The 26,096-nt window shown below is 34.6% G+C and overlaps 1 protein-coding gene across 1 annotated transcript in view; it reads left to right on the forward strand.

The window, feature by feature from the left end:
* Positions 1-25,959, forward strand: part of LOC148833075 (V-type proton ATPase 116 kDa subunit a 1) — a 47,188-nt gene extending 21,229 nt beyond the window's left edge. Inside the window, exons 7-20 of the mRNA XM_088918168.1 lie at positions 2,832-2,914; positions 3,976-4,069; positions 7,886-8,098; positions 11,064-11,214; positions 12,249-12,382; positions 12,914-13,074; positions 13,695-13,788; positions 15,570-15,688; positions 18,284-18,494; positions 20,188-20,295; positions 22,141-22,260; positions 23,073-23,190; positions 23,978-24,149; positions 25,875-25,959. Of these exons, the coding sequence (XP_088774294.1) occupies positions 2,832-2,914; positions 3,976-4,069; positions 7,886-8,098; positions 11,064-11,214; positions 12,249-12,382; positions 12,914-13,074; positions 13,695-13,788; positions 15,570-15,688; positions 18,284-18,494; positions 20,188-20,295; positions 22,141-22,260; positions 23,073-23,190; positions 23,978-24,149; positions 25,875-25,959 (1,863 nt within the window). The remainder of the gene's footprint in view (positions 1-2,831; positions 2,915-3,975; positions 4,070-7,885; positions 8,099-11,063; positions 11,215-12,248; positions 12,383-12,913; positions 13,075-13,694; positions 13,789-15,569; positions 15,689-18,283; positions 18,495-20,187; positions 20,296-22,140; positions 22,261-23,072; positions 23,191-23,977; positions 24,150-25,874) is intronic.
* The last annotated feature ends 137 nt before the right edge of the window (positions 25,960-26,096 follow it).

Genomic DNA, 26,096 nt, shown 5'->3' on the forward strand with positions numbered 1-26,096 from the left:
CAATTTGTGGCTGCACTTTGACTCTCAAAATATTGACATGATGTTTCATTGGATCACACAAATGTAATAATAGGCTAGCAAATGTGTATGTCCAAAACAGTAACAAGGGTTTAAATGTTAATAGAGTGCTCAGCCTGACTAGCATCCTTATTTATTTTAATCACATAAAAAGAACCAATGCATCAGCGACAATGTGGTAAAATAAATATTTATTGTTCTGAGCACCTACTTTGTATTGACATTGAAGGTTTATCTTGCTTTCATGACAGGAGTTTGTGCCTCTCAGTGTTTATTCTAGGCTGCACAGTAGGTAAATAAGGACTCTGAAATAGGGTTTGTTTTATTGAAGTTTCTTCTTTTATGTGTTCATAAGGTACTTTCAGTTGTTAAGAAGAGGATCTGTAAAAACGGTGAATCTTTTCTGAACTGTTTTTCCTGTATGTTTTTTAAACTTTGAATGGGTCATTTCAAATTGACGTGCTCCCTACTTCAGAATCTCCTAAAGGAAAGGAAAATACTTAAAATAGTCTTTTATAATGATAAAGCCCAAGAAGATTCAAACCAAAAAGCATTACTCTTTGCTTACTGCATTTGGTAGCACAATAACAATAGATGATGACACATAAAACTGATTGTCTTGTAAATGTCTGCCCCCTGGTGGTGTTCTATAGTAATAAGAAAAGAGCCATTTGAAATCTCATTCCTGGTTCCCCACTGTTGTCCTTTCACTTAAATAAATGCTCTATATATTAATTAATTAATGTATATATTGATGTATTTACGGGTATTTTACTGCAATTCATTGGCTGACACTTCAGGATACATATGCATTCATCTATATGTAAATTTTAGCTTTTTATTTCTTTCTATGTTTAGGTTAAGCAGTATGAATTCATAGAAATGATCGGATCACGGCATTGCATTTTAAAGTGAGGACAAAGCAGTACATATTATGCTGCTTTTAGCACACTGATGCATGACTGCGATTAACCCACTTATGTGCCTGGGCCTTTCTTTCTCCTGGTTTGCAGCGATACCACTTAGACATTTGGCCTTTTCAGAGTCGTTTCATGTCAATAGGCATTCAGACTTCTGCTTTAATTATCTCTTCCTGGAAGACTTGTAAATCATCCAATGGGCACTTAATGGAGGCATGGGTTTTGAGTACTTCAGATGCACCTTGGGATTAGAGCTGTCTGAGTCAGACATGAGAATACAATCATTACAGGCAGCTTTAATGGTACTTCAGGAGGCAATGATTGTTAAAGGGTCAAACTGCTCCCTGTCTGAAATGAAAGTGAGGTCTATTGTATAACGTATTCCATTAAAGAAGACACATTTTGTCACATTACTTAATGGGCACATACAGTCTGAGGTTTTGTTCTTCATATTGCTTGACACTTGCTCAATGTTCAACCTTTTGAGCCCTTCAGAAAGTGTGAATTTATCAGCTGAGCATGCAAAAATGTTTTGTTTATCTACTGTATATACTGTATCACTGGGAGGCAGCCTAACATAGTGGATATGTTCTGGATTGATAGTGGGTGGCTTGTGGGTTCAAGTCCTTGTTGCAGACAGTGAATGGGGTACTGTACTCTTGATTTCTCCAGTCCACCTACCTGTATGAATAGGGACACCAAACTGATAATCCTAACAGGACGAGGGAGGAGTCATGCGCTCTCTGCTTAATGCCATGGAAACCAGGACAAGCTCTGGACTGATGAGTCAACGTGGCTCAGATACAGTCTAACTCCCTACAAGTCATTTCTCAGTATTGTTCTTGAACAATATAGTCATATACTTTATGTGAGGGTAATTCTCTAAGTTCAGAGCCTAACACAGAGTACCAAAAGCTACTGCTGTAGCATCTGCTGACAGCATACACTAAGTACAGTATATTCAGCCTGCTAGGTCGATTGTTTGCAGCCCATACTAGGGAATGATCATGATGCTGTTGATTTTTTATAGTAAGACTTTGTATGACAAATAGGAAATTTATTAAGGTCTATTCAATTTTGTTGTGTCAGAGTTTAAATGATTGTACTACATTCAATTTTTTAATAAAAAAATGTACAATGTTGAGTGTTTAAGCTAAATTCTGCCATTTTAGCGTAGAGTGTGCAGACTGGTACAGTTTTATGGCACAGTGCTGAAAAGGTCTCTGTGTGTAATATAAGAATCATGACCTTCTCTTGGTAGAGTAAATGTTATATGCTGTGTGCCACTGCCAGATTCACATCAAATGACAGTCTCTTGCCCGATCCTACAAAGCAAAATAGTGTGAAAACAACACTGTGTCAAATTTAAGGTAGACACTTTATCGATTGAAATAGAGCTGATACAGAAAAGCTACAGTGGCAGGCAGAAAATGGGAATGTTCTGATTGATTTTGGAACCTAGACTTGCAGAGCTGTATAAAAACGAATGTGAAGACTTGAGAAACAGCTCTATATTGAGTCACATCATCATTATCATAGTCATCATCATTGTTATCATTATCATCATCATAATGTACTGGTAATTATGAGTGCTTTTCAGGAAATCCTGAGTTCACAGATACTTTGTTGCATACCAGAAGGAGTAGAAGGCTATATCAACCAATATATGTCTGGTATAATGAATGTTAGGGTAAGTAGGGAGGCATATACTGTACAGTATATTCTAAACAGGAGGGGGTGTTTCTAATACAACTCACACTTAATACACAGGATAAATCACTATAAAAAATGTTACTTCTCCTTTAAAATGCTTAGGTTACAATGCACAACAGAGTCTGAGCAATGCTTGTACCAGAAACACAACTAACTTCTTTCCTTAAATCTTCTGAACAGGAGGAGCTTGTCAAGAAAGATATCTTCATAGTTTTCTTACAGGGAGAGCAGTTCAAAGGCAAGACGAGAAAAATATGTGAGGGGTGAGTGACTGTTTCACAAAATCAGTTTTTAAAGCAGCTATTACAGGCACTGAGCTAACTTTGACAAAGTTGTCCAAAATACTATTTCTTATGATGTGAACTCTTAATTTACTTCAAAACAAGTAAGAAGCATGTATTAATTGAGCAGAAGAAATTTTAAAAAAAGAAAGTTGAAGATTTTTTCCAATTTGGAAAAAGACCAATTTGACACACCTTTACAAAAAAGATATAGCGGATTTATAGTACCAGCAGCAATTGCTTTACGGATAAGGGGTACTAATAATAATTATGGGTTTTTTATGTGTTTTTTAAAGGTCATTTTGCACAGTTGTTTATTATGCCTCACCTTGAAAGCTCAACTGCAATAAAAATAAGCACACATTTATATTTTCAATCTGACATTTATGATTGGAACTAATGCGAGGTTTAGAAAACAGTACTTGCAGCTTAATATTCACAGGCTACCTATACAATTTCCTTTTATTTTTTTGGTTTATTTTTTTATCTGTTAATGCTGCTGGACAAACAGCGCTGGAAATGGAAAACTTGTATAACTTGAAAGAGCATTTATAGCACATTACAGCTACAGTATCCTATACAATTGTAGAATTTACAGCCACACTATAATACTGCTGTAACACAGCCCTGTCACTGGGCTAAAACCTTGCCCTGAAGGAATATTCATTTCCTTGTAGACTCTTTTCCATTCACAGCGGGTTGGAAAGAATCACATCTCCTAAATCAATTAAATTGCAATTTCAAACATCACATTTGTTAGTATATTCCTCAATAAAAGAATACCATAGAAAATTAATATTTTTGCATGCAATGCTATTTGTATTATCATGCTTATGCCATACTTTTGCTTTGCATTATTATGATGTGTACTGTACTGTATGTTCTTTAATTACTAGTTAGGCTTTTATTATGCTTTCAGTCTTTTTTCCTTCGTTTTGCTCTGATTTTACCACGGTATGTCACATTGTTTTATTATGGAAAGATCTGAAAAGATTGCATCCATTTCATTGAAACTGTTTCGAGCATACTCATGTTCTCTGTAGTTTCCAAGCCAGTTTGTACCCATGTCCGGACACTGTACATGCAAGAATGGAAATGAGGACTAGTGTGAACTTGCGCATCGAAGATTTACAAATGGTGAGTGGCAAGTTCAGCTCAAACAAATTTGGGAACACTTGCAGGGCAAAATTACATAATGACAATATGACAACATAGTGACAACATTTTTTTTCTTTCTCAGCAAAATCAGCAAAATAGGAAAATAAATTAAAGCCGATATAAACAGAGTTAAAATATGTGGGAGGTCAACCATAATTATAACGGCTAAAATTGCAGCTAACCCATATCCCAAAAGCACAACTAAAGCAACTGCATGGCAGAGACATTTTGCTTTATTCACCATCTGACCTGGGGTCCAGCCAAGCTTAAGTCATTTGCAAAGAAGTATAATAAATGCAGTATTTGTAGCGCTGCATAACCTTTCTTCTGTCCTGTGTAAGTTGATACATTAGTAACATACAGTACTTCCTCAAACATTTCACATCAGGTAAGACTATGCTCTCAGGAAATCCAAGGATAGGTTACAAGGATAAGCTAAGACTGAATACAAACAAATGCAAACTTGTGACAGCTGACATAACACACATTCTTAGACTTAAACTTTTTTCAGAACAGATAGCTAATGAGCCAACTAAATTAGGGTTTAATATATGAATAGTCATGTGATCTGGAGCAAAGTGCTTAAGTTATTGACTGTGGCTCAGTAGGATCCTTTATGAAAATAAATTACAGTAGTTATTAGGAACCAGTCATGTAAGATAAATCAGCCAAATGTAAATGTCTTCTCTTCATCTTTAAACTTCTTATGTTTGCATGTAAACTTATCTGGGACATTAAAGAATCTCAGCTCTTTAGTGGAGTGGCAGGCAGAATTTGGCTGAGTTCTTTATAGTATCGCTATAAATTGTGAAGTACAGTTGGGATTGCGCTTGTCTGCAAATTGTGTTGCTGTTCCTCACATGAGTGTTTCACAGTGTCCCTCACTGTATCAAGACTGTATCAGTAATTACAAATCTAATAAATCATCTAAAATCATCTAAATAATCTAAAATAAGTTTAAAACTGGAATCATACTGTAGCTTCTAGAAGCTCAAAAAAAGGAAAATTACCAGCTGATCTGCCTCTTTTCATTACTCCTGATGGAAAATTTCAGAGGTTCTTCTTAATTCTTAAAGTCCCTATATTTTTGACTGTTAAGCTAGATGAGTGCTGTTACCAAAGCCAACATTTTCTTAGGTACTGTAGGTCAGTATTGCCTTTTGGTAGTCAGGCTAAGTTCATATCATGCATTCTGGACTAAAGAAAAAAGTGGAGAAAGTATATAGGATATCATTTATTAAAATAAAAGAAAGCATGCATGTCTTGCACCTTCAGATCTGTTTAATTGAATATGTTAAAATTTAAAGTGTGTTCATGTGCTCAATTCAGAGTAATTTCTTTACTAGAGTCTCCAGCTCATCTTATTGTCAGTTTCAATGCTTCTGTCCTAGAATTTGCGGTGTAGAAGGAACAGTGTACTTGATCTCAGTAAAACTGTGGGGCAGGTAGCCAAAGCCAGAATGAGTATCGTGCTATTTGTAGAGTATGGGAAAATCATTCAATATTTTGGGCCAGATTCTGTTCCACTCTTTCACTCACAGTACAAGGACAAAATACAATAAAAAAGAGCACAGACAATCAGAGGCTGTTCAGCCCATTGCACTATAAGGCTGCTTGGCCTTTTAGATCCTCACAGTCATGTAAAATAGTGATAATAAAATAACACAGTGAGGGGGGAAAGAAAAGTAGACAAATTATACATCAAGGTTAAGAAGTCTTAGGGGAACTGTATGTGATTGTTGTGCTGAACATCCTGATGAATTTCTTTGGTTGTATCATTAGTCACAATGGTAAGTGAGAGATACCTACTGGAGGACAGGTCTTCCCTTGCTGTGATTTATGGGTTGACCAGGTTGCCCTTGATGGTGAATTAGTCTGTCACAATTAAGTGTAGTCTGGAACTTGACAAAGATATGGCTTGAACCTTATGGTTATCAAGTAGATATGGCCTTTGATTGGGGGTGGAGTAAGATTTCCATGTTTTTGTGAAATGAAGAGGTTCCTAGCCATGATATACATTACCTGAATATAGCAAGTTCTAACATGAACAAATGATCTCCATGTACAGAGATGTTTTTTCTTGGCCTGGTGGATTTGTGGTACAGTATGTATAGTGATATAAAACCTATAAATCACTTAAACGTCATTTTTATTTTTAAGTTCATTTAATTGTAAAAAATACTATAGAAAATAATTCACTATTGAATCAGCTCAAGCTGATTTGGTTGTCTCTATCCCTGAGATTCATAGAGAGAACAAGGCAAGAGTGAGGGGGAGATAAACAGACAGACAGAGGAAGAAAAGGAAAGAGCTGCATAATGGAAAAAGAGAAATAAAAATTAGTGAAACGGACAGCTGAGTTTAAGCAGCAACAAAAGAGAGAAGGAGGTGCCATAACATCACAATGGAAATGCCAGCTAAACCAACATGAGGAACAGGAAAAGGACAGGCTGTTATATCAGCACTACATGTTTAGCATATCCAACAAATTATGATACAACAATACATTAATTAATGAACTAGAAGACATATCTTATTTTTGAGGTGAGGGCAATAGACAACGGAAAATGGATTTTGCGAGTTCACGTGCAAAACAAAAAGCATTAGCATCAGAAAGACTTGGGGAAGGTACAGTAATAGAGAAATGGGAAACAAACTGTCAGTAAGAAAGGTTGTAAGGAACACCAGTCAAACATTTTTGAGAGAGGAAGGAGGTATTGGAAATCACGCCCAGAAACATGGGCAAAGTGATGTCTGGAATATTTGAGATTTATTATGATTATCAAGACTGACTGTAAAAAAACAACAAACCGGTAAAGGTGATTTGTTCATTTAAACCTTGTTGTAGTGTTCATTATTTTTATGTGTGTTTTTCTCTGGGAAACAGTTCTGACCATATTCTTGATATGACAGCTGTTTGCCAGTGAGAGCTGTCCAGGGATCTGGCTTGTGTGTGCTTGGTGGAAATACTGCAGATTGATTGAGGAAGAAGGCAGTCAATAATGAAGTGTGAAGGATACACGATAGTCTTCCAAAAAACTTAAAAAAAGAAGAATCTGACAACTGGCAATTTTAACCTGATAGATGTAGAATAAATCTGGAGTCAGAATCTCAGTGTTTATTTCTAAATAATATCAACTTCAGCATGAACTTACAGTTCATATAATCATATACAGTATATCCTAAAGCATATTTAGCATATATTGTTTTCCTGGGATCACAGTCCTTTGCAAAGCATTAATTACACATGCCATTGTAATTTAGTTGAACTCACTTAAGAGAAATTAAAGCAATTGGTTCAAATTAATATGGAAATTAAAAAATAAAACCAAAAATATCAATTGTAATGCTATTAGATAGCTTCAGACTTTATTTCATGTTTAAATGAGAATGAGAAATGCTAAAAAGTAAGTAGTGCCAAGAGAGTTCTTGGAAACAAGTGCAATGATGTGTGTAAAAAAGTAGTACAGGTATATTGAAAATGTTACTAAAGAGTTAAAAAAAACTTCTACTATGCAGACACCAGAAATGTTCAAAAACTGTACATGAGACACTATGAACTCAGTTAACAAACCTGACAAGGGGTTGTCCAGATAAACAGTCGCTAAAATGATATGATCTGTAAAAGTGCTATGATTTTTGTATTTAATAAAAGAAAGGACAGCTAACACCTTTTTTGGGAATCACAGGTCATAGCTTGGATCACCCTAATCACTGAGTGTATATTTCTCTGCTGCAGCTCTTCACAGAATTGATGATTCCAAATAAACAGTGGGATTTCTCTTCTACCCAAAGGTCTTAAGGCAGACTGATGAATACCGGGAAAGTATCTTAACCTCCACAGCAGCCAGCCTTCATGAATGGAACACCAAAGTGAAAAAGATGAAGGCCATTTATTACACACTGAACCTCTGCAACCTAGACATCACCCAGAAGTTAATTATTGCTGAGATCTGGTGTCCAGTGTCTGACCTCAGCAAAGTCAAAGCAGCATTAATCAAAGGATGTGTAAGTGATTTAAATGTAATTGTTGTTCACCAGGACAGAGTGGCATGTACCATGTTGGGATAAAGTACCCAGACCTGTACCAGACCTGTTTTTAAGTTAACATTTTCAAACTGAAAAAAACTGAAAACTGTTTTGGCACAATAATTAAAAAAACAGATACTGTTTTGTTTTTTGCTGTTTCTCTTTCCTTCACTGAAATCGTCCCCTTTGCAAAGTTACACATTGTTTGTTTTCTATTGAAGGAAGAATTTAATTGAAAAGTTTACTTCATTTCTTACTTCAGAGACTATAATATTAGCCAGTAAAAGTTATAAAGAATTTAATTCATTAGTTATAAGTTTCAAATGTAATGTTTGGGTGTAATAAAGACAAAGAGATACACCTCTAACATACTGTAAAAGGGTAGTCAGAGTTTACCTCACTATCAATTCCCTATCTTGAATCAGGTGGTTCACAGGCTTACTTTTAGAATTCTTTTGTACTGGAGAATAATTAGCTTTATGAGAACTTGACTTGAGAAGTTGACTCATGGACATTTTCTCCCATCTCACCCACTAAACTCTGTTACACTTTCAAACTTGCCCTTGTCCTCACACAGGCATCCCTAACCAGGTTTCTTCTTGACCACTGCTCAGTTTCAAGCACATCTAGCCTGATTATATCATACTACCCAGTACCAGTGTCTTGGTAGTATGATACTGTTACTGTGTATATTTACATTGGTCACACTATAAAAAACTATTCAGTATACTGTATATACAGTATCTATATCACACTTCGCATTCTGTTAGAAAGTTCCAAAAAAGTGTTAAAAGATCAAAAATTTAATTCATATACTGTAAGTTTAATTGAGCTGAGAAGAATTACAATGACCAAAATGCCAGTTCATTGTGTTTTCCATACAAAAGCTGTGTACAGCAGTATAGTAGTTAGTAGGTGAATGTCTGAGGATCTGCAAGTACAGTCTATCCTGGTAATTTGTAAGTGATGCCCAGAACTATTGATTGAATATAGGTATAATATGCTAAGAAATGTATAACCTCAGTGAGGTGGGGCTTTTTTTCATGTGGAACATACTGTATAAAGACACTTGTCACTTTATACTTTCAAATATGAAAGTGTGGATATTCTACGTGTGCCCTGAATGTATACCTGCCTCACAAATGTGTCTGCATTTGTCTCGGTGATTCTTTGTATTGACAAATCAAGAGCCCCTCCCTTAAGTTGTACATAGTGCTCATAAAGGAATAAAAACAATGTTTTATTGGGATTGCCTCTGTGGTTTAGAAGAATGCTTCAAAGGTTTCAGGTAATGAAAAATTATTTCCTGGGAAGATGTCTGAAAAATTAAATCAATGCAGCTTCTCTTACCAGAGAGCATGAACCTGCAGCTGAAGTGATTCATTATTATGATCTCTACATTATTTAGCCTCCAGGCTCCCTTATGTGCAGTCAGGTCACATTGGCTAAATTTAAGTCTAGAATAATCTATGCCCTTAATTAAAAAACTAACCTAGCTGGTGATGTTTTCTCCTTAGCAAAATGGCAGGATTGGAGAAATGCTGTTTTTGTCCAGGGCATTTCAACAGAGTACTTTTAAAAGCAGATGATTATACTGTAAATGTACACACATGACTGCATAATAGAGCTAACCTGAAAGAAGCCTTCCTTAGGGTTGTTTTAATTGGTCTCAGCAAACCCCAACTGGGCACACTTACATATGTCTTTTGCTCCCTGAACAGTGCATGGAGATTTGCAGCAGTTAGGGTAGCAAAATCGTTTCCCTGTAATTCAGCTGGCTAATGACCATTGCTGTGACTGATCCTACAGCCAAAACATGCTGAAAGTTTCATTATACCTTAAGGCTGTGCGAGGGAACACTGATACCTGAGTTCAGTTAAGAATTAATGCAAATATCCTATTGTAAAAGGTTCTAAACATTGGTAGGGAAAGAATGTACAAAAATATTGTTCCAACTTCAACATTTCCTAAGACTTGACACATTGTAAATTATAACAATACTTTCCTCTTTTAACTCCTTAAGAGTACAATATTTCTGTTCATCTATGAGAGTAGAGATTCTAATTATCATTCAAAGTGCTGTCAATACCTCACAACAACAAATTGTTTAAAAAACCAAGCTTAACCTTTTATTTTCTTTCATAATGTTATCTCAGTGGAATATGGATTTGTATATCAAAATGTATGATTAATCCTTGAAAATGTCATGCAGTCACATCAGTCTCCCAAAAGAGTATTCAAAGGATTTTCTAAATATCAAGATGGTAGAGTAACAAGCAAATGTTTGTGTCAGGACCTCAAGAAAGTAGGATTTTTCTCAGGATGGGATATTTTTAAAAAGAATATCTCCAGTTTAACATTCTGAACCACAGAATGCCTTGTCGTTTGCAATATGTGTAATAGGCACAATAGATAAGATAAATAAACTGGTTAAACACAGGAGGTTGAAGAAACTTCCAAGGATACAGAAAAATAGTGCAAAGACAAAGCTTAATCATGTGAAATCCAAAGTAAATATAACGTGACTATTCTTGATGAGTGTATGCTCAGAATGTCATCATTCTTCAATCAAGTCTGTATAAATAGGTCAAGTTTGGGTTGAAGGAGCTCAAGTTTCTAGGCTGGCTCACCTGCCAGTGTCAATTCTACAGACACAGCCAAATGAGAACTAAGTGTTCAGTTGAGTGGACTTGGGAGTTGGTTGTTACATTTTACTTACATGTAACTGTACTAATACTTTGAGAGAGGTTTATCATAGGACCTTCATTAGTTTACATTCTTCTGACTTGATAATGGCGTATTGTAGACGAACACAGTTCAATTTATGACAACTCTAAATGTATTAACTTTAGAGACATAATTTTGAGCTGACAGAATCGAATTTTAAAATCTCACCCTAAACAATGGGAGTGGACTTGCTAAAACAGTACCCTTACCCTTCCAGGAGCAGAGTGGTTCCAGTTTGTGTCCTGTATTGAACAGACTAGAGACTCAACAAATCCCACCCACCTTTAACAGGACCAACTCCTTCACTTCAGGCTTCCAGAACATCATTGATGCGTATGGAGTGGGCAATTACCAAGAGATGAACCCAGGTGACAGAGCAACTAGGGGTTTGCTATATTCACCTTAGCATGTCTGAGATCAAACTGTAAAATCAAATGAAAATGTAATGCAGGCAACATACAATTCATAACATTTTCACCATACTGAGATAAAAGACTTTGAAATGAAAGCTATACCACTTGACAACAGTTATGTTATTTTACTTAAAGTTTCATAATTAATGGGAATGACTTGTTTGTTTTTACCACCTTGTATGCATTCTTTTGGTTTTAGCGGTTTTATTAGGGTCTTAATTGGCACACGTACTAGAGCTGTAAACCTGAATATTTAGAATACTAAAATGTACTTTGGCTGATTCAAATGCCCAACTGCTTTAAAACTACCAATTATCATCCTTGAGCCATAACATAAACTGCTATGACAAACCATGTGATCCATATCAGTTTAAATCTATTCGATAGTTTGTCTTGATAAAAGTAATAATACATGTTCTGAAATGTAGTACTTCTACATGATGATGTACTTCTGTGCTGCTGTAAAGGGAATTCTGTCTGTTAGAGGGGAAGCTTATTTTTTATGGACATACAGTAATTGTTGTGTATATATATTGTGGTTAAATGATGACATATATTATCATTTGAGGCTCTTTAATGGCTCAAGAAGTAAAAACGCTCATTAGGATTTCAGGTTAAGACCCTTAGTAAGCTATTGCTTGTTTGTGTCTCATCTATTTCATTAGCTGAATGTGACCAGGATCCCAAAAGTAATAGGACGCAGCCAGACAAGCACCTACTGTACATTAATGGCATGAAACATTTCAGAAATCCCATTTCTGAAAATGCAATGTATTTATTATATTATATGCACTCTATTAGTTCTTTTCTCATTTTCACTTTTAATTATTTTTCATTTTTATAGAAAGTATTTCTATGCTAACAAACCATACTCGTAACACATAATACCCCTCCACAATTATTTCATCCTTTTACTGTATATGACAGTGTTTACAGCAAGAGGCGTTGAAATCAGTTGGATAATTGTTTTGTTCATTTTTGTCTTTCAGCGCCATATACAATAATCACATTCCCTTTTCTGTTTGCTGTGATGTTTGGAGACTGCGGTCATGGACTAATCATGACACTCTTTGCGACCTGGATGGTGACACAAGAAGAACAATTCAAAAAGTTTAAAAATGAGGTTGTTATTTAGATTGTCACTTGACAAATTACGACCAAAAATTGAAAACCATTAGTATAGGATGACATTCTACAGTTCTACTAAAATGCCCTTATATATTGTTAGTTAGATGTGCCCTGTGTCTGGCCAGCAAAGGTAATTTGTATTTTCATCCTCCACTGCACAGATGCTGAACAGCATGCATCTCAGATCAACAGAGTTCTGACTAAAAATTAGAAAGTTTTATGCTTTAGAAATTAGATGGACTTGAATCAAGTACAGTACCATCTGTACCAGAGATTGTGCTTCTGTTCACCCTGTGTGATCTTTAAAATGGAGCATTAGTTAGTGGGTGAAGTGACAAAATATGAACATCCTGCCACAATATTGTTGTTATCTGAGCATCTTTAGAAATAAATGTAAATAAGCTGAATATAAGATCAATATATGGAATTGATTTAATTATACTGCACTTTTTGAGCATCTTTTTTAAATTACTCTTTTATCAAATAATAAATAATCTTGATAATCTCATTTACATTTTTCCTCTAGATAAGTGATATTCTTTTCAATGGGAGATACATCATTCTACTGATGGGCATTTTATCAATATACACCGGCTTCATTTATAATGACTGCTTCTCCAAAGCCTTCAACATATTTGGCTCCTCCTGGAGAGTTAAACCAATGTTTCATCCAAATGGACCATGGAGGTATATGTTACAGAAAATCTTTAAAAGCCAGATGGCTTATAGGAAACAATAATTCTAAGACATTGTAAATTTTAAGACAACCCACCTCCTGTATGATTATGACTGGACAAAGGGCTTATTAATGATACCCATAATTCATCACAACTGTTGGTCTTATCCTCCCAAAGTTATAAGGATGTTCATTCTAAGTCAAAATATTAATGTCCTTATATAATAATATATTTATCTATGCTTCTAAGAAGCCAAATTGTAAATCAGTAATTCTTTTTGTAGAACTTCCATTGTAAACCCAAAACTCTGTGAATGATAGCAAAGAAAACATACTGTATGAAGCACTGATTGGTAAGAACAGATTAATCATAAGTAAGTTTCAGTAATGGGCTTGATTGGATACCTATCTGCAGCTTACTTATAATATGCATGTTCCGTATTTTTAATAATTCTTTTACTCAATGAAATTTATAATTGAAAAGTAAGTCAGGATTTAAACACTAATAAAATTAACCATTTTGTTATATACCAGAACTTAATCATGTTTGCTGTAAAGATGTGTTGTCAACTCATATTTCCATGCATACATTTCTTGGGTACAGTAGAATACATGTTTTTTTTTTTTCCAGCAACCAGACATTACATGGGTCAGGGATACTACAGCTTGATCCAGCTACTCCTGGCGTCTTTTCAGGAAGTCCCTATCCCTTTGGAATTGACCCTGTGAGTGAAAAATTACATTTAAATATTTTACCTGATCATTAGAGAGAACAGCTTTCTTTTTCTGAATCCATCCATCCATTTTCCAACCACATTAATCAATACAGAGTCACGGGTGAGCTGGAGCCTATCCCAGCAAGCAATGGGTGAAAGGCAAGGTACACCATGGATTGGACCCCAGTCCATCACAAGGCACACACAGACTCAAACACAACTCAAACTGTGCCGATTTTCCCCTGAAGCAAATCAAAGTACATCTTTGGACTGTGGGACTGTGGGTAGAGCACCCAAAGGAAACCCACACAGGGAGAACATACAAAAATCCACCCAGACAACAGATCTGGAATTGAACTGAGGGCCCAGCCCTGCTTGGCAGGGATACTAACCACTGTGCCACCATGCCACCCCATTTACTGACTCTTACAAATGAATTAACATTCCCTGTAACATTAAAAATCTAGTCAACAACTTCACCTGCATAATGCTGTTTGGTAAAAACACAGTATATGAGCTCTATCTTTAATCACTCAAAATGTCAAGGACAAAACTAAATTCACCATAAACTTATTAATTCACAGTAAAACCACATTATAAATGGTATGGAATTGTCTATTGCCAAAAAGTTGTTCTGTCTAGAAGTATTTCTGTTTTCAATCATACTTGGTATGATTACAATACAGATTCAATATTTTCAATACTGGCATTACAAAAAAGAGATTGTGACATTTGGTTTCAAGATATGTAGGTTTGTAAAACATGTAAAGAAAATAAGCATACAGTTCGTCATATTTCAGAATATTTTTAGCATCTCAAAGTCAATATATTCTAATCCCAAAGACTAACACATGCCTCAGGGTAAAATATCTCATGGTAATGTGTATTTTCATACTAGTAGATAACATCCCTGAAGGTCTATTTCAGTGTTTAGACTCACTCAGTCAACTGAAATGAAAAAAAAAACATTTTGAAGATTGAATTTCAGCTAAAGCTGCAGGAGTGAAGTTCTTCTCTTGACCTGTAAATAGCCTTAGTGGGTGCAAATGCAAAAAGGCCAAGTCCCATCCCAACCAGCTTTCACTTCTTCTATGTAGTATACACTGCAAATCAATAAAAACAAAAACTTGTCCCTTTGGAAGTTTTTATTCTACAACCATTTGTCTATATGTCTATAATATAGGCGTGCATTATTATATTATAATCTAATGTTTGTGAGTAAGTGTAATGTTGAGTTTAGTGGCTGGTAGCAGTACAAATGCCTGTGTACTTTGTATTGCTTGACAAAAATATTTGTTTTAACAAGCAATTGCTATATTCGAATTTCTGACTCATAATAAAGCCCATGTCACTTCTCACAGAAAAATAATTGGAATATCGTTGAAGGATAATGCAAATCATATTTGTTGCATATCTGTGGCAACAAAGGACATGTGTGTTTCTTACTTAGGCACAGGTCTTTTCCTACAAAATAAAATTCCAGTATGTGCTGCACAAACATGACCTTGCTCCTTATACAATATCTTGATATAACTTATTTATATAACTTTTTTAGACAATGAATTACCAGAATTACAGATAGGTAGAGAAGGTACCATTTGTTCGGATTTGATCTATGGTCATTGGGCATCTGAGACACTTACGTTCACCACTGCAAATTTGAAGGAGCCTGGGAAAATGATTTCCAGTGAAACTGCATTAATGGCTGCTACCACGCAGCATCAGTCATTGGTTTTGAGAAATTCATGAATCATGTAAGTACTTGCTGTTCCCATTTTCATTTGTTTCAGATTTGGAATATCGCTTCAAATAAATTGACCTTCTTGAATTCATATAAAATGAAGATGTCTGTCATTTTGGGAGTTATTCACATGCTCTTTGGGGTGTCCCTCAGCCTGATGAATTACACGTGTGTATTCTTTTCATCCAGACTAGTACAATCTTAATTGTGATTAATTTGTTAAACATCTTAAAATTAGTTCATACATTCCCTGTGTGATATTTCATTATTATTAATTATTTGATAACATCTAATCATGTTTTTGATTTATTCACGGGTGTGTTCATTCAATCTGAAAGGACTTGTCATGTATGTGTAAAAAAACTCAGTCTTTTGCAAAATGTGATGTGACCCCATTGAAACCTAGGCAATATGGAATTCTCTCACGACAGGAAACCCAGTCTTATCGTATACCAGTGCTTGCCATTGTCTAGGGATGGGAGATGATTATGCTCTGTGCCCATGACTGACCGATATCGAAACCTGGCAGAGGTAGACCTGCAACTGTCACTCATAACATCATTGGTCACTATTATACTAGCTCTGAAATGAAAGGATAAACTTAATCTAATCAGTCAAGATTTAAATATTTGTTTGTTTTGTGAGTTACAACAGGAATAAATACATCATTTTCACTCAACTCTCTTTAACAATCATCTCAGTGGGAATGTGAATGTGAAATAATGATGTAATGCATCATTAGCTAAGGTGCTTTTGAATTTCACTATTACATAAAAAAGAACACACAACCTCCTTCTGTGGCTTTCCAGAAGATTTACCTTCTAGTCATGAGTGTTATAAATTCCAGGTGTCAGGAGAACTCAGTTGTATGCTTAACACATGGATTCAGTCTAATGAATAAAGCTCATTTGATCTGTGTTGAAAGTTAATATAAGCACAAAGTGTAGATTCTGTTAGGAGGATTATCATCATGATTGTTGAACATTTCCCACATGAACCACTGGAGTGGGAATAGAATGTTCTTTCAGGCAAAATAATTTCTGACTGTATCAGCAGTATTCCATGATTCCTTGCTTAAGGTGGAGAAGGACAAAATTCTTAGAATAAGTAAATGCATCTCTCTACAAAACTGAATAATGCATACAGCAAGGTAAAATACACATGTATCAGTTCACTAAACTTTTTGACATATCAATGTTAAAACTTAGATTTTTGTATTACTTGGGATCTCTAATGAATTATGATATTATCCTCCCAGTGGATGAGTTGTTAACAATCATCAGTCCTATTCTAGTATGTAGCTCGTGTAATAGGGAGCCCTTAGCAAGCTGCAAATATGGAAATTTATTCAAAGTGTGCCCTTAATATTTCACAGAACTTCAACCCATTAACTTTAATGGTCCATAATCCCTTTAAAGATCTTCTGATGTCAGTGGTATTAACCTTCAGATGAGCAAGTAATACTTTTTGTTCTTTACTGTTAAAACAGAATGAGATCTCTTAGGTAAAGGACAGATTGTACTTTGCAGTTTCAGTGTCCTTTTATTCCTCTGCTGGTGAAGAGATTTCTTCCACTAGGTTATTAGCTTTCCAGTGAAGTTTTTTCTCTTGTTCTTTTGTGGGTATAGTGTAAGTACCAAGAACTTAAGGACCAGCAAAATTTCATCCGTCGACTGTTTTTTGTTTAGAATATTTAGGAAGTTTGCAAATAAAAAGAGGCCATTCTTCCTGCCTAGCTTGTTCTGTTGCAAGTAGCTCACTGATCCAAGGATTTCTCTCAGTCTGTCTATAAAAGCAACCAGGGTGTCAACTTTAACAATGTGGATAGCTGTATCCACAACTGTTTGTGCAAAAAAGTACTATTATTATCAGTGTTAAATGCACTTCCCCATACACTCCATTTATGTCTGATTCATATTTCACTGTCTATTCCGGGGGAGTCATTTGGGATGACTTTGTCAATGCCTTTGAGGATTTTGAAACATAGTCTTGAGATCTATTAACCTGTCAGCACAGAAGATTCCTTTAAGTGGTAATGTTTCCAGTCATTCTTTTCACACTCATTGAAGAACAGTAATATCTTTTTTTTACTTCTGACCACATTTACATATAAAGAAACCTTTTGTAGATTTATCAATAATTTATATTCTAGTTTAGCTAGCAAACTTGTCAAGTTAGCAGATGATGCCAAAATAGGCGGGTCACCAAAATAATGTAGAAACAAAGGAAATTCAGAAATATTTAGACAAAAAACAGTTTAAATTAGAATCCTGCGCCTTGCATCCATGAATGTGAAAACACATCCATAAATAAATCAAAAACATTTGTAGCAACAAAGGTACAAAAGCTAAATTAACCTGGAATACTAATAATTTTGCTAGCATCCATCATGACTTTGATCACTTATAATATATTAAAATGGAAATATGTTCTGTTATATACTGTATATAAATGATGTTTTCTGAAATGTCCTTTTGTGACCATGGGAATCTTGACAAACATCAAATTGAATTATAAGTGAAAATACAGAAGGAATCCTATTGACTTTCAGCACAAAATCTTACTGGAACGATTCCAGAACTCTGAAGGATTACCAGCTGAATTTATTTGATTGGATTTTAAGACTAGGGAAATATAACATGATGGATCAGTCAAGTACTATATTTGTTTTCAAAGAGACCAAAACTCAAATAATTAAAATACAACTCTCCGTTGAATGCAACTTTTTCTTGCACTCATGGAATTTGGTATTTTCTTTTGCAGATATTTCAAAAACACCCGCAACATTTTTCTGCAGTTCATTCCTGAAGTTGTCTTTATGCTCTCTCTGTTTGGATATCTCATCTTTTTGATCATCTTCAAGTGGTGTAGTGTGCTGGAGCCAGAAACAGCTCCCAGCATCCTCCTGCTCTTTATTAACATGGTGCTCTTCACCTACAGTGATTCCAGTGACAATATGCTCTACAATGGCCAGGTACCATGTGAATATACAGTAAACAACAACAAATTCAGTCTACTTTTCCAAAGATAATATGTGCCTTTTTTAATTCACAGTTTTGCAATAAACACCTGTATAAACACCTGTAATAATTAGAATAACCTCATCCAATGGAGGGTTTTAGACCATACAGTAGATGCCTTAAATTACGTAAATTACTTAAATTACAAATTACACAATGCTTACTAGAAGTACTTATTTATAAAGTTTACGAATTTTGTCTCTGATTAAGTAAGTAATTATGAGAATTTTATAATTAAGGAATTTATATTTAAGATAAGAAATACTGGTTTGTAAATAGAATTATTTTTAAAATACATTTAGAACATTCTAGAAAATAGCCTACTGTAATTATTCAACCACTTTGTTATAGCAATCCTTTTTTTGGTGAAAAATCCTAAATTGAAAGGTTACACAATTAGAGTAACGGTCTCTGTCTGTGTGAAATCAAAGTGGCTTAACTTGATTTCAAACTAAATTAATCTGTCACTGTACGTTCACTCAGATAGATATTGAATTTCAAGCTACAATTCACATAGCAATACAACAAATTGGCCATGAAGAGCAAGAAGCAGCTGAAACAAATCAGGGATGAAGTGGTAGAGGCAAAGATCAAAAGAAGATTATTTATCACTGAGTGTAATGAACTCCATTATTGAGAAGCTGAAACTGCATCATATCATCCAGACACTACTTAGATTGGGTTGTCTTTAGAACTGAAAAGGTGAACATTCAGGAACCTAGCTAGGGATACCACTATGAAGCCAACCGTAACTTTGAAATATTTACAAAGCTTCTAATCTGAATCAGAATTCACTATTTATATACATATCAACCATATTCCTGAATATGGGTAAATGGCAAATCACCCAATCATCACCATCCCATCATGTTATGCAAACACTTTTCATCAGCATATACTGAAAAGTTTCAATTCAGCAAAACATTATATTATTGGCAGGGTGTGAATACTTACTGTAGCATGCAGCTTCTTAGTTTTAACTCTCACCCAACTAATTGTCTTCCTTCAATTGGTCAAGTGACTGGATAGCAGGACATCCCCCTGTGAGGGTGTACCTTTCTGGGGAATGTAGTTAAGCCAAGATTTGCCATCTTGTCTTCACCTACTACACTCTTGCAACATACAGAATCCTATAGTTTCAAAAGTTTTATAAAATTCTTTAAAAAGAATGAACATTTTAGTTTGGTTTTAAAGATTTTTTTTAAAGCAGCCATTGTATCTCTTCCTTCTTAGCTCTCAAATGTAAATGAAAGTGAAAAATACTATATTAACTACACATAAAATACAATAAGAAAAAAGCTTACATATGGAGCCCAAAGGCCCTCATCTGGTGCACTGGACTATAATGAGAGATTTTATTGTTGCATGCATGAGTAATTTTTTTATATTGTTTTATTTTCCAATTTGACTATTTCTGCTGATGTTTGCACATGTAATATCTTTAGCTAGGATTGGGATTATGAAAGATATTGAGTTTAATATTTAGAGTCAGTGATATGGCAATGAGTTAGAATTAATATTAAACTAATTATTGGGTCTAGAAGAAGACCGCATTTAAGCTTATACTCTCGGTCATTCATTGGTTTCACCATGCGAGTTTGTGTTGTTTTTCCTCTAAGTGTTGTCTAACAGAATCTCTTTATATAGAGAGGAGTGCAGATATTTTTGGTCATCACCGCTATTCTGATGGTCCCATGGATGTTGCTCATCAAACCTCTTCTCCTCTACAGAGAACAGAAAATCATAAAACAGCAGGTGGGTGAACAGATCCCACAGCAGAGCTTTCCCTTTACTTGTAAAATGTCACCGAGGTAGATTAAATAATTGCAGTGTAAGACAAAAGCCATGCTTTATATACTAGGAAAATCAAGACATACGCAGTTTCACAATCTAATATTAATTTTAAAATAGGGAGCATCCCAATATTCCTAATTAATTTTACATATTTTTTTTAAATAATAGGATAACTGTACATAGGATAAATATGTCAAACACTAACATAAGTACTCATTCAATAACTAGGGTTTACTAGTAGGTAATCATTGAGATCAATAATAACCATAACTTTTCATTAACTTCTAGTTACAAGGATTACAATTTATTTTTAAGACATGAAGGCAATTTGAGCATAAAGATAATTTGCAATGGATGAGAGTGAAATGTACGCAAGGAATAAGATATGCAAACAAGGAATTATGTACAGTATATTACACAGAAAACCTTGGTATTGCAAGACATACAGTATAGAAGGATAGTTAATGAGAAACACAGTACAGTTTTTACCAGGACATCACAATCTGGGAAAAAAATGTTGTATCCATACAAGCCGAAAGGTGGATTGTCTGACAAAACAAACATTGACTAACTGTCAAGAACAGAATTATTTTACAGAACCTAAGGCTTCACATATTTTCATAAAAGTAGAGTTATATTGAAAAAGGATGAATTTGTCGAGATTAAACTCAGAGGATTGTAATGATACATTCTCTCTGAGGTTAATTCTCTCATTCTCTCTGTGCCTGCTGACTCATATGGTGCTATTGGTGTATATGTGGCCTTGTTTCAGATCTTCTGAGGCTGAGAACACTTGCAATATTGAAAGAAATTTAAATGCAGTAAAATGCTAAGACTTACAGCTGAATGAAAGGATGAGTCATACTGTCGGTCCTTCTTTTCCAAAGCCGTTAAAAGTTTTACAAGTGAGCAAACTAGTTCTGAGTAAACTGCTGTATTCCAAATTTAAATGACATGTAACAAAATATGTCATTTAAGCTAAACCATATTTAAAACCTAAATTAAGAAACATTTTATTTGTGTGAATCATGATTTTAAAAGTCATACTTTATTTTTTAACTTTGATTTCCATTGTTATAGAGTAACTCAATGAGGACACTTATGCAGAGAAAAAGAATGCCCAGTACAAAAACCTAACATTAATCTTTTGAAACTACTTAAAGTGAAAGTTAAATACGCTGTAGTCTACAGTAAGTCCATCAAATTAAATGCAGCATGTTGGCAAAAGTAGAAAAAAATATCACTGGAGATCTGTCATCAGCTCACACATAGTTATAAAATCATACGATTTAATAGAAGCCAAAATACAGAATATAAACATATACATTAGTGAACACATTTGTCATTTGACCATAAGGCTCAACATGCTACAATAACAGTCTCTCAACTATTCGTCATTCGGTATTACATATGTAAGGTAGCAGTCATGAAACATGCCTTTATGAAAGTAAGAAATTTTAAAAATAAATGTGAAATTTTCTTAAAAACAAAATGCTGAAACTTGCTTCTGTATCTGTCTCTGATCTCTTCACCAATTGCTAATATATGAGATCTGTCAAAAAGCTTATTTTAACTTGTGGTCCTCTCAACACCATCGGGTGTTGATGTAATAGGACCAGTGGCAGTCCACAGCTAGCCATCTGCTCTCAAGGCCTCCCTGTCAGTGGCCTTGCTTGGCATGGGAGGATGATGAAGATGCCATCCCATCAAGAGAAGGAAGGCAGAAATGGAATATAAAAGCTAGGTTCCAACACACTTGTATATACTGTAATACAAAACAAACTGTATATAATATTTTTTTAACAGAAGGTCTCTCTAAACAAGATGTCACTGTGCAGCAACTCTGTGTACTCAAATTCTCAGCCTGAGCAGGAGGATGATGAGATGAATGCATTCTGCAAGACCAACAATCATGAAGAGGAAAAGGTAGAAAAAATATCCTTTTTAATGTGTAGCTATATATTTCCTTCATATTTAGGCCATATTTAGCATGGGATGCATTTTTTGGTTTTGATAATTACACACCAGTGTTAGAGACTGACATTATTATTACAATACTGTACAGGTGAAATAAGCCTCAGTCAATAAACGTTCTTTGTGTAGGAAGATTTACAGTATATGACCAACCAAGACTTCACCATTTACATGTATTTACAGAATAACATTCCATTCATCTTCATGCTTCATACTGTATAAACAGTGTAAATAGAACACACCATTGATTAATAACATAGATCTCTTTGTACTAATTTCAGATTGTTATTCTGAGTTCATTATTCTATTCAGTATATCCTACTCTGTGTTGATATTGAGCACACAAGATCTTCTGATAATGTACAAATATTCTGGATGTCTTACACATATTGAATGCCATTCTATCATTAATAGTTAATAATAGATCTGAGGATTTCATCCAGCCATTTCTTGAAAGAAGCCAGGGTATTGGCTTCAACAACATGTCTGAGTGGTTTGTTTGATAGAGTACTTCCACAATCCTAAGCATACAGAAGTGCCTCCTTTTTTCTGTTTAAAAGTTCTTCCACATAGTTACCACAAAGGGCTGGGGAAGAACACTTTGAACTTTTCAAGTATGTTTTACATTTTTTAAAGTAAAGACCAGTTTACTCCCATACAGAGTTCTGTTTTTTTCCTGTTAAATTTTTAAAAGGGCTGTCTTGCAAATATTTCTTTGGTATGGGCGTCTATTGATGCATAAATAAGGATTCTTACTTCTACAGGTAAGCATGGGAGATGTATTTGTTTACCAGGCCACACACACAATTGAATACTGTCTTGGATGTATTTCTAACACTGCCTCCTACTTGAGACTGTGGGCACTGAGTTTAGCTCATGCTGGTAAGTATCACATTAATACTAGAGAGATTCAAGATCTGAGTGTATGGCAAATTGGAAAAAGAAACAATATATTCTTCAAAAGAGAATTGCAAAGCTTTTGAATGCCATTAGTGACGGTTTATTTTTTATGTTCTATTTCATTAGGGTACTTTTGTTATTCTTTACAGCAAAAATATGCATTCATGAATTCTTAGCAAAGTGGGATTTTTGATTTTCTCAAGATTGTAATTGACTCTATTTATCTGGGATGAAGAGCATGGTAATTTCCCAAAGTGGTGTATAAATTATGTTAAAGATTAAAAGCCTTTCTTTTTTGACAATTTCATTGTAAGTAACAATATGTATCAGGCATATTGAAGAAGCAAAAAAAAAACAAATGCACAGATTTCTAAACGTGTCAAATTGTATTTGCATAATGAAAAAAGAATATACGTACTGTATGTTTGTATGACTCATTCTCCAAGTGAGTTTAAAAGTAATGAGCTTTTTATTTTAGATTTGACAAAGCATTCAAGAATAAAGCAGTATATTTCCACTTTATATTTCCTACCAGGGAGCAAACCTGGAATGTATTGAACAAAATCAGCAGATTTACACCTTTAGTGTTCAGATTACGACATTACAGCGTTCATGTGTGTTATAGAGTATATATTATTTTTATTATAGATTTTATGATTTTGTACTATTCTGTTTTATTCTTGCTAATATCTTTGTGAGATATAACAAACTTCAGAGTCTGTCAATGGTAATTATGCATCACCTGCATTGTTCTTCCAATGATCCACAGAGCTCTCTGAAGTGCTGTGGAAGATGGTCCTGCAAGTGGGCTTGACCGTAGGTTCACGACTGGGTTGCCTTGTGGTGGCTGCAATCTTTGCCGTCTTTGCTGTCCTCACAGTGGCTGTTCTACTGGTCATGGAGGGTCTTTCTGCTTTCCTGCATGCCCTTCGTTTGCACTGGTAGGCATCTAATAACAACAAGGAAACACCTCTGTGGTGCTACACTATACTAGACCTTGAAATTCAGGCCCATATTAAATCAATACATTGAGCCACTGAAAAAATAACATTTTTATCCAGCATTTTCTATGGATTAGAAGAAAGAGGTCTTTCCTTGTCACTTATGACTGGTAGATAGGTTTGTTTTGTTTCACCCCAGGCCTCTTAACAATAAGTTGTCCAGATGTTCCAAACTCTGATATTTAGAAAATTTTCAAGTGAACATTGTATTTTGTGTGTGTTTTATAAGAAATTGATTTGGGAATTCCAAGCAATATACACATTCCTAACATATATAGAAGAAGAATATACTGTATTCATTTGTTGTGCACTCCTTATAATACCAAGTATAATACCATGTTGTTTTTAATTATACAAGTAAAATTAGTTTCATCATCAGGAGTTATCATTTTAAATTGCAGGTATAGTACTATTAGGATTGTCGTCTATGAGTTACTAAGTACAATACGTACTCTGCCTTTATAAAGATGTAATTGGTTCAGATAAACATGACACATGTCTAGAGTTTAAATCTTGCCATAAAATGTATAGATTCTTTCTTCTGTAACAAACAATTTTATAATACTTTGGATTGTCTGGCCAAAGTTACCGTAGAGATGTTTGTAATGGAATGCAAGCATCAATGATAATACTGAAAGGTTTGTGGAAAGTGTCAAGACTTTAGGTATCTGTAGGTATGCTTTTCACCAGCAGCCTATTAGGGGGAGTAAGTTCACAACCAAAAATGATTTAACATTTCCTTTAAAAGCAAGGAATTTCAAAACTGAAAAGAAAAATAAAAGAGTGAGTCATGACTGGAGTTGGGACATTTTGCACATTTATGAATTACAGTAATCACTTGTATCACACAGTGTTAACTTGCCTAAAGAACGGGTCCCCTCACGATTAATATACATGTACAGGTCCTATTCTGTGTTGGTGTGCTGATGGTGTGATGTACACATCTATGCAACTGATGTCTTCTAAGACATTAGGAAATCCAATCCCTTTTGTTGCAGATCAGGAGAAACCGGGAGATTTATAGATTCATCTCCTTACATTACTATAGATGCAGTTATATTATGTGCTATACATGTAAGGTGATGCAGTCAGCTGGTTCATTCCTGCAGTATAAGCCACAGTACATTGGAAAAATAAGTCTTACCTCAATAGATTATCATTATTGACATATTAAAAGGGTGAGAATGCATTTTAAATTCTTTTTAAGTGTAAAACATAGTCAAGAGACCTTGTCTTTGAAACCAGCTAGTCATCTCATTCATCAAAGGTTTGGGAATGTGAAGCTGTTTTATTTTTTAAAACTTTGTACTTAATATGACAGTATAAAATGAGCTTCTGACATTTTAAAAATGTCCAGATTTAAATTAAAAGAAGTTACTTTATATTAACATACAAATACACAAAGAATAAAACAATATAACCCAACAAAAATGACAAATAAATGTAAATATTTTTCTTCATGCACAGAATCATATAGAAAATATAATATTTTACGGTTAATTTAGAGTCAACTATAATGACAGATGTAATTAAAATACAGTAAGTAACTTTGCCACTCATTTAAAACTTTTAAAGAAAGGACTTTGTTTGCATGCTATTATTTGTTTTACGTTTTTTGCTGATAAGAAATGGGTATTTTAAAGCATTTTCCTGTGTTTTTTTTAGGGTTGAGTTTCAGAATAAGTTCTACAAAGGATCTGGATACAAGTTCGCACCTTTTTCCTTTGGACATCTGCTTGGAAAAAAATGACTGAAAATCAAGATTCTCTTTGAAATTTCAAAACACAGTAATGGTACTGTAGCTGCAGATTTTTTTTCCCTAATAGGTTTGAGATTACCTCAAAAAATTAAAATTTTGCTGCATGAAAATTAAAAAAAAATGTTATC

This window comes from Atractosteus spatula, chromosome 6 (assembly GCF_055471065.1).
Source record: "Atractosteus spatula isolate fAtrSpa1 chromosome 6, fAtrSpa1.hap1, whole genome shotgun sequence".
Classification (NCBI taxonomy): Eukaryota; Metazoa; Chordata; class Actinopteri; order Semionotiformes; family Lepisosteidae; genus Atractosteus; species Atractosteus spatula.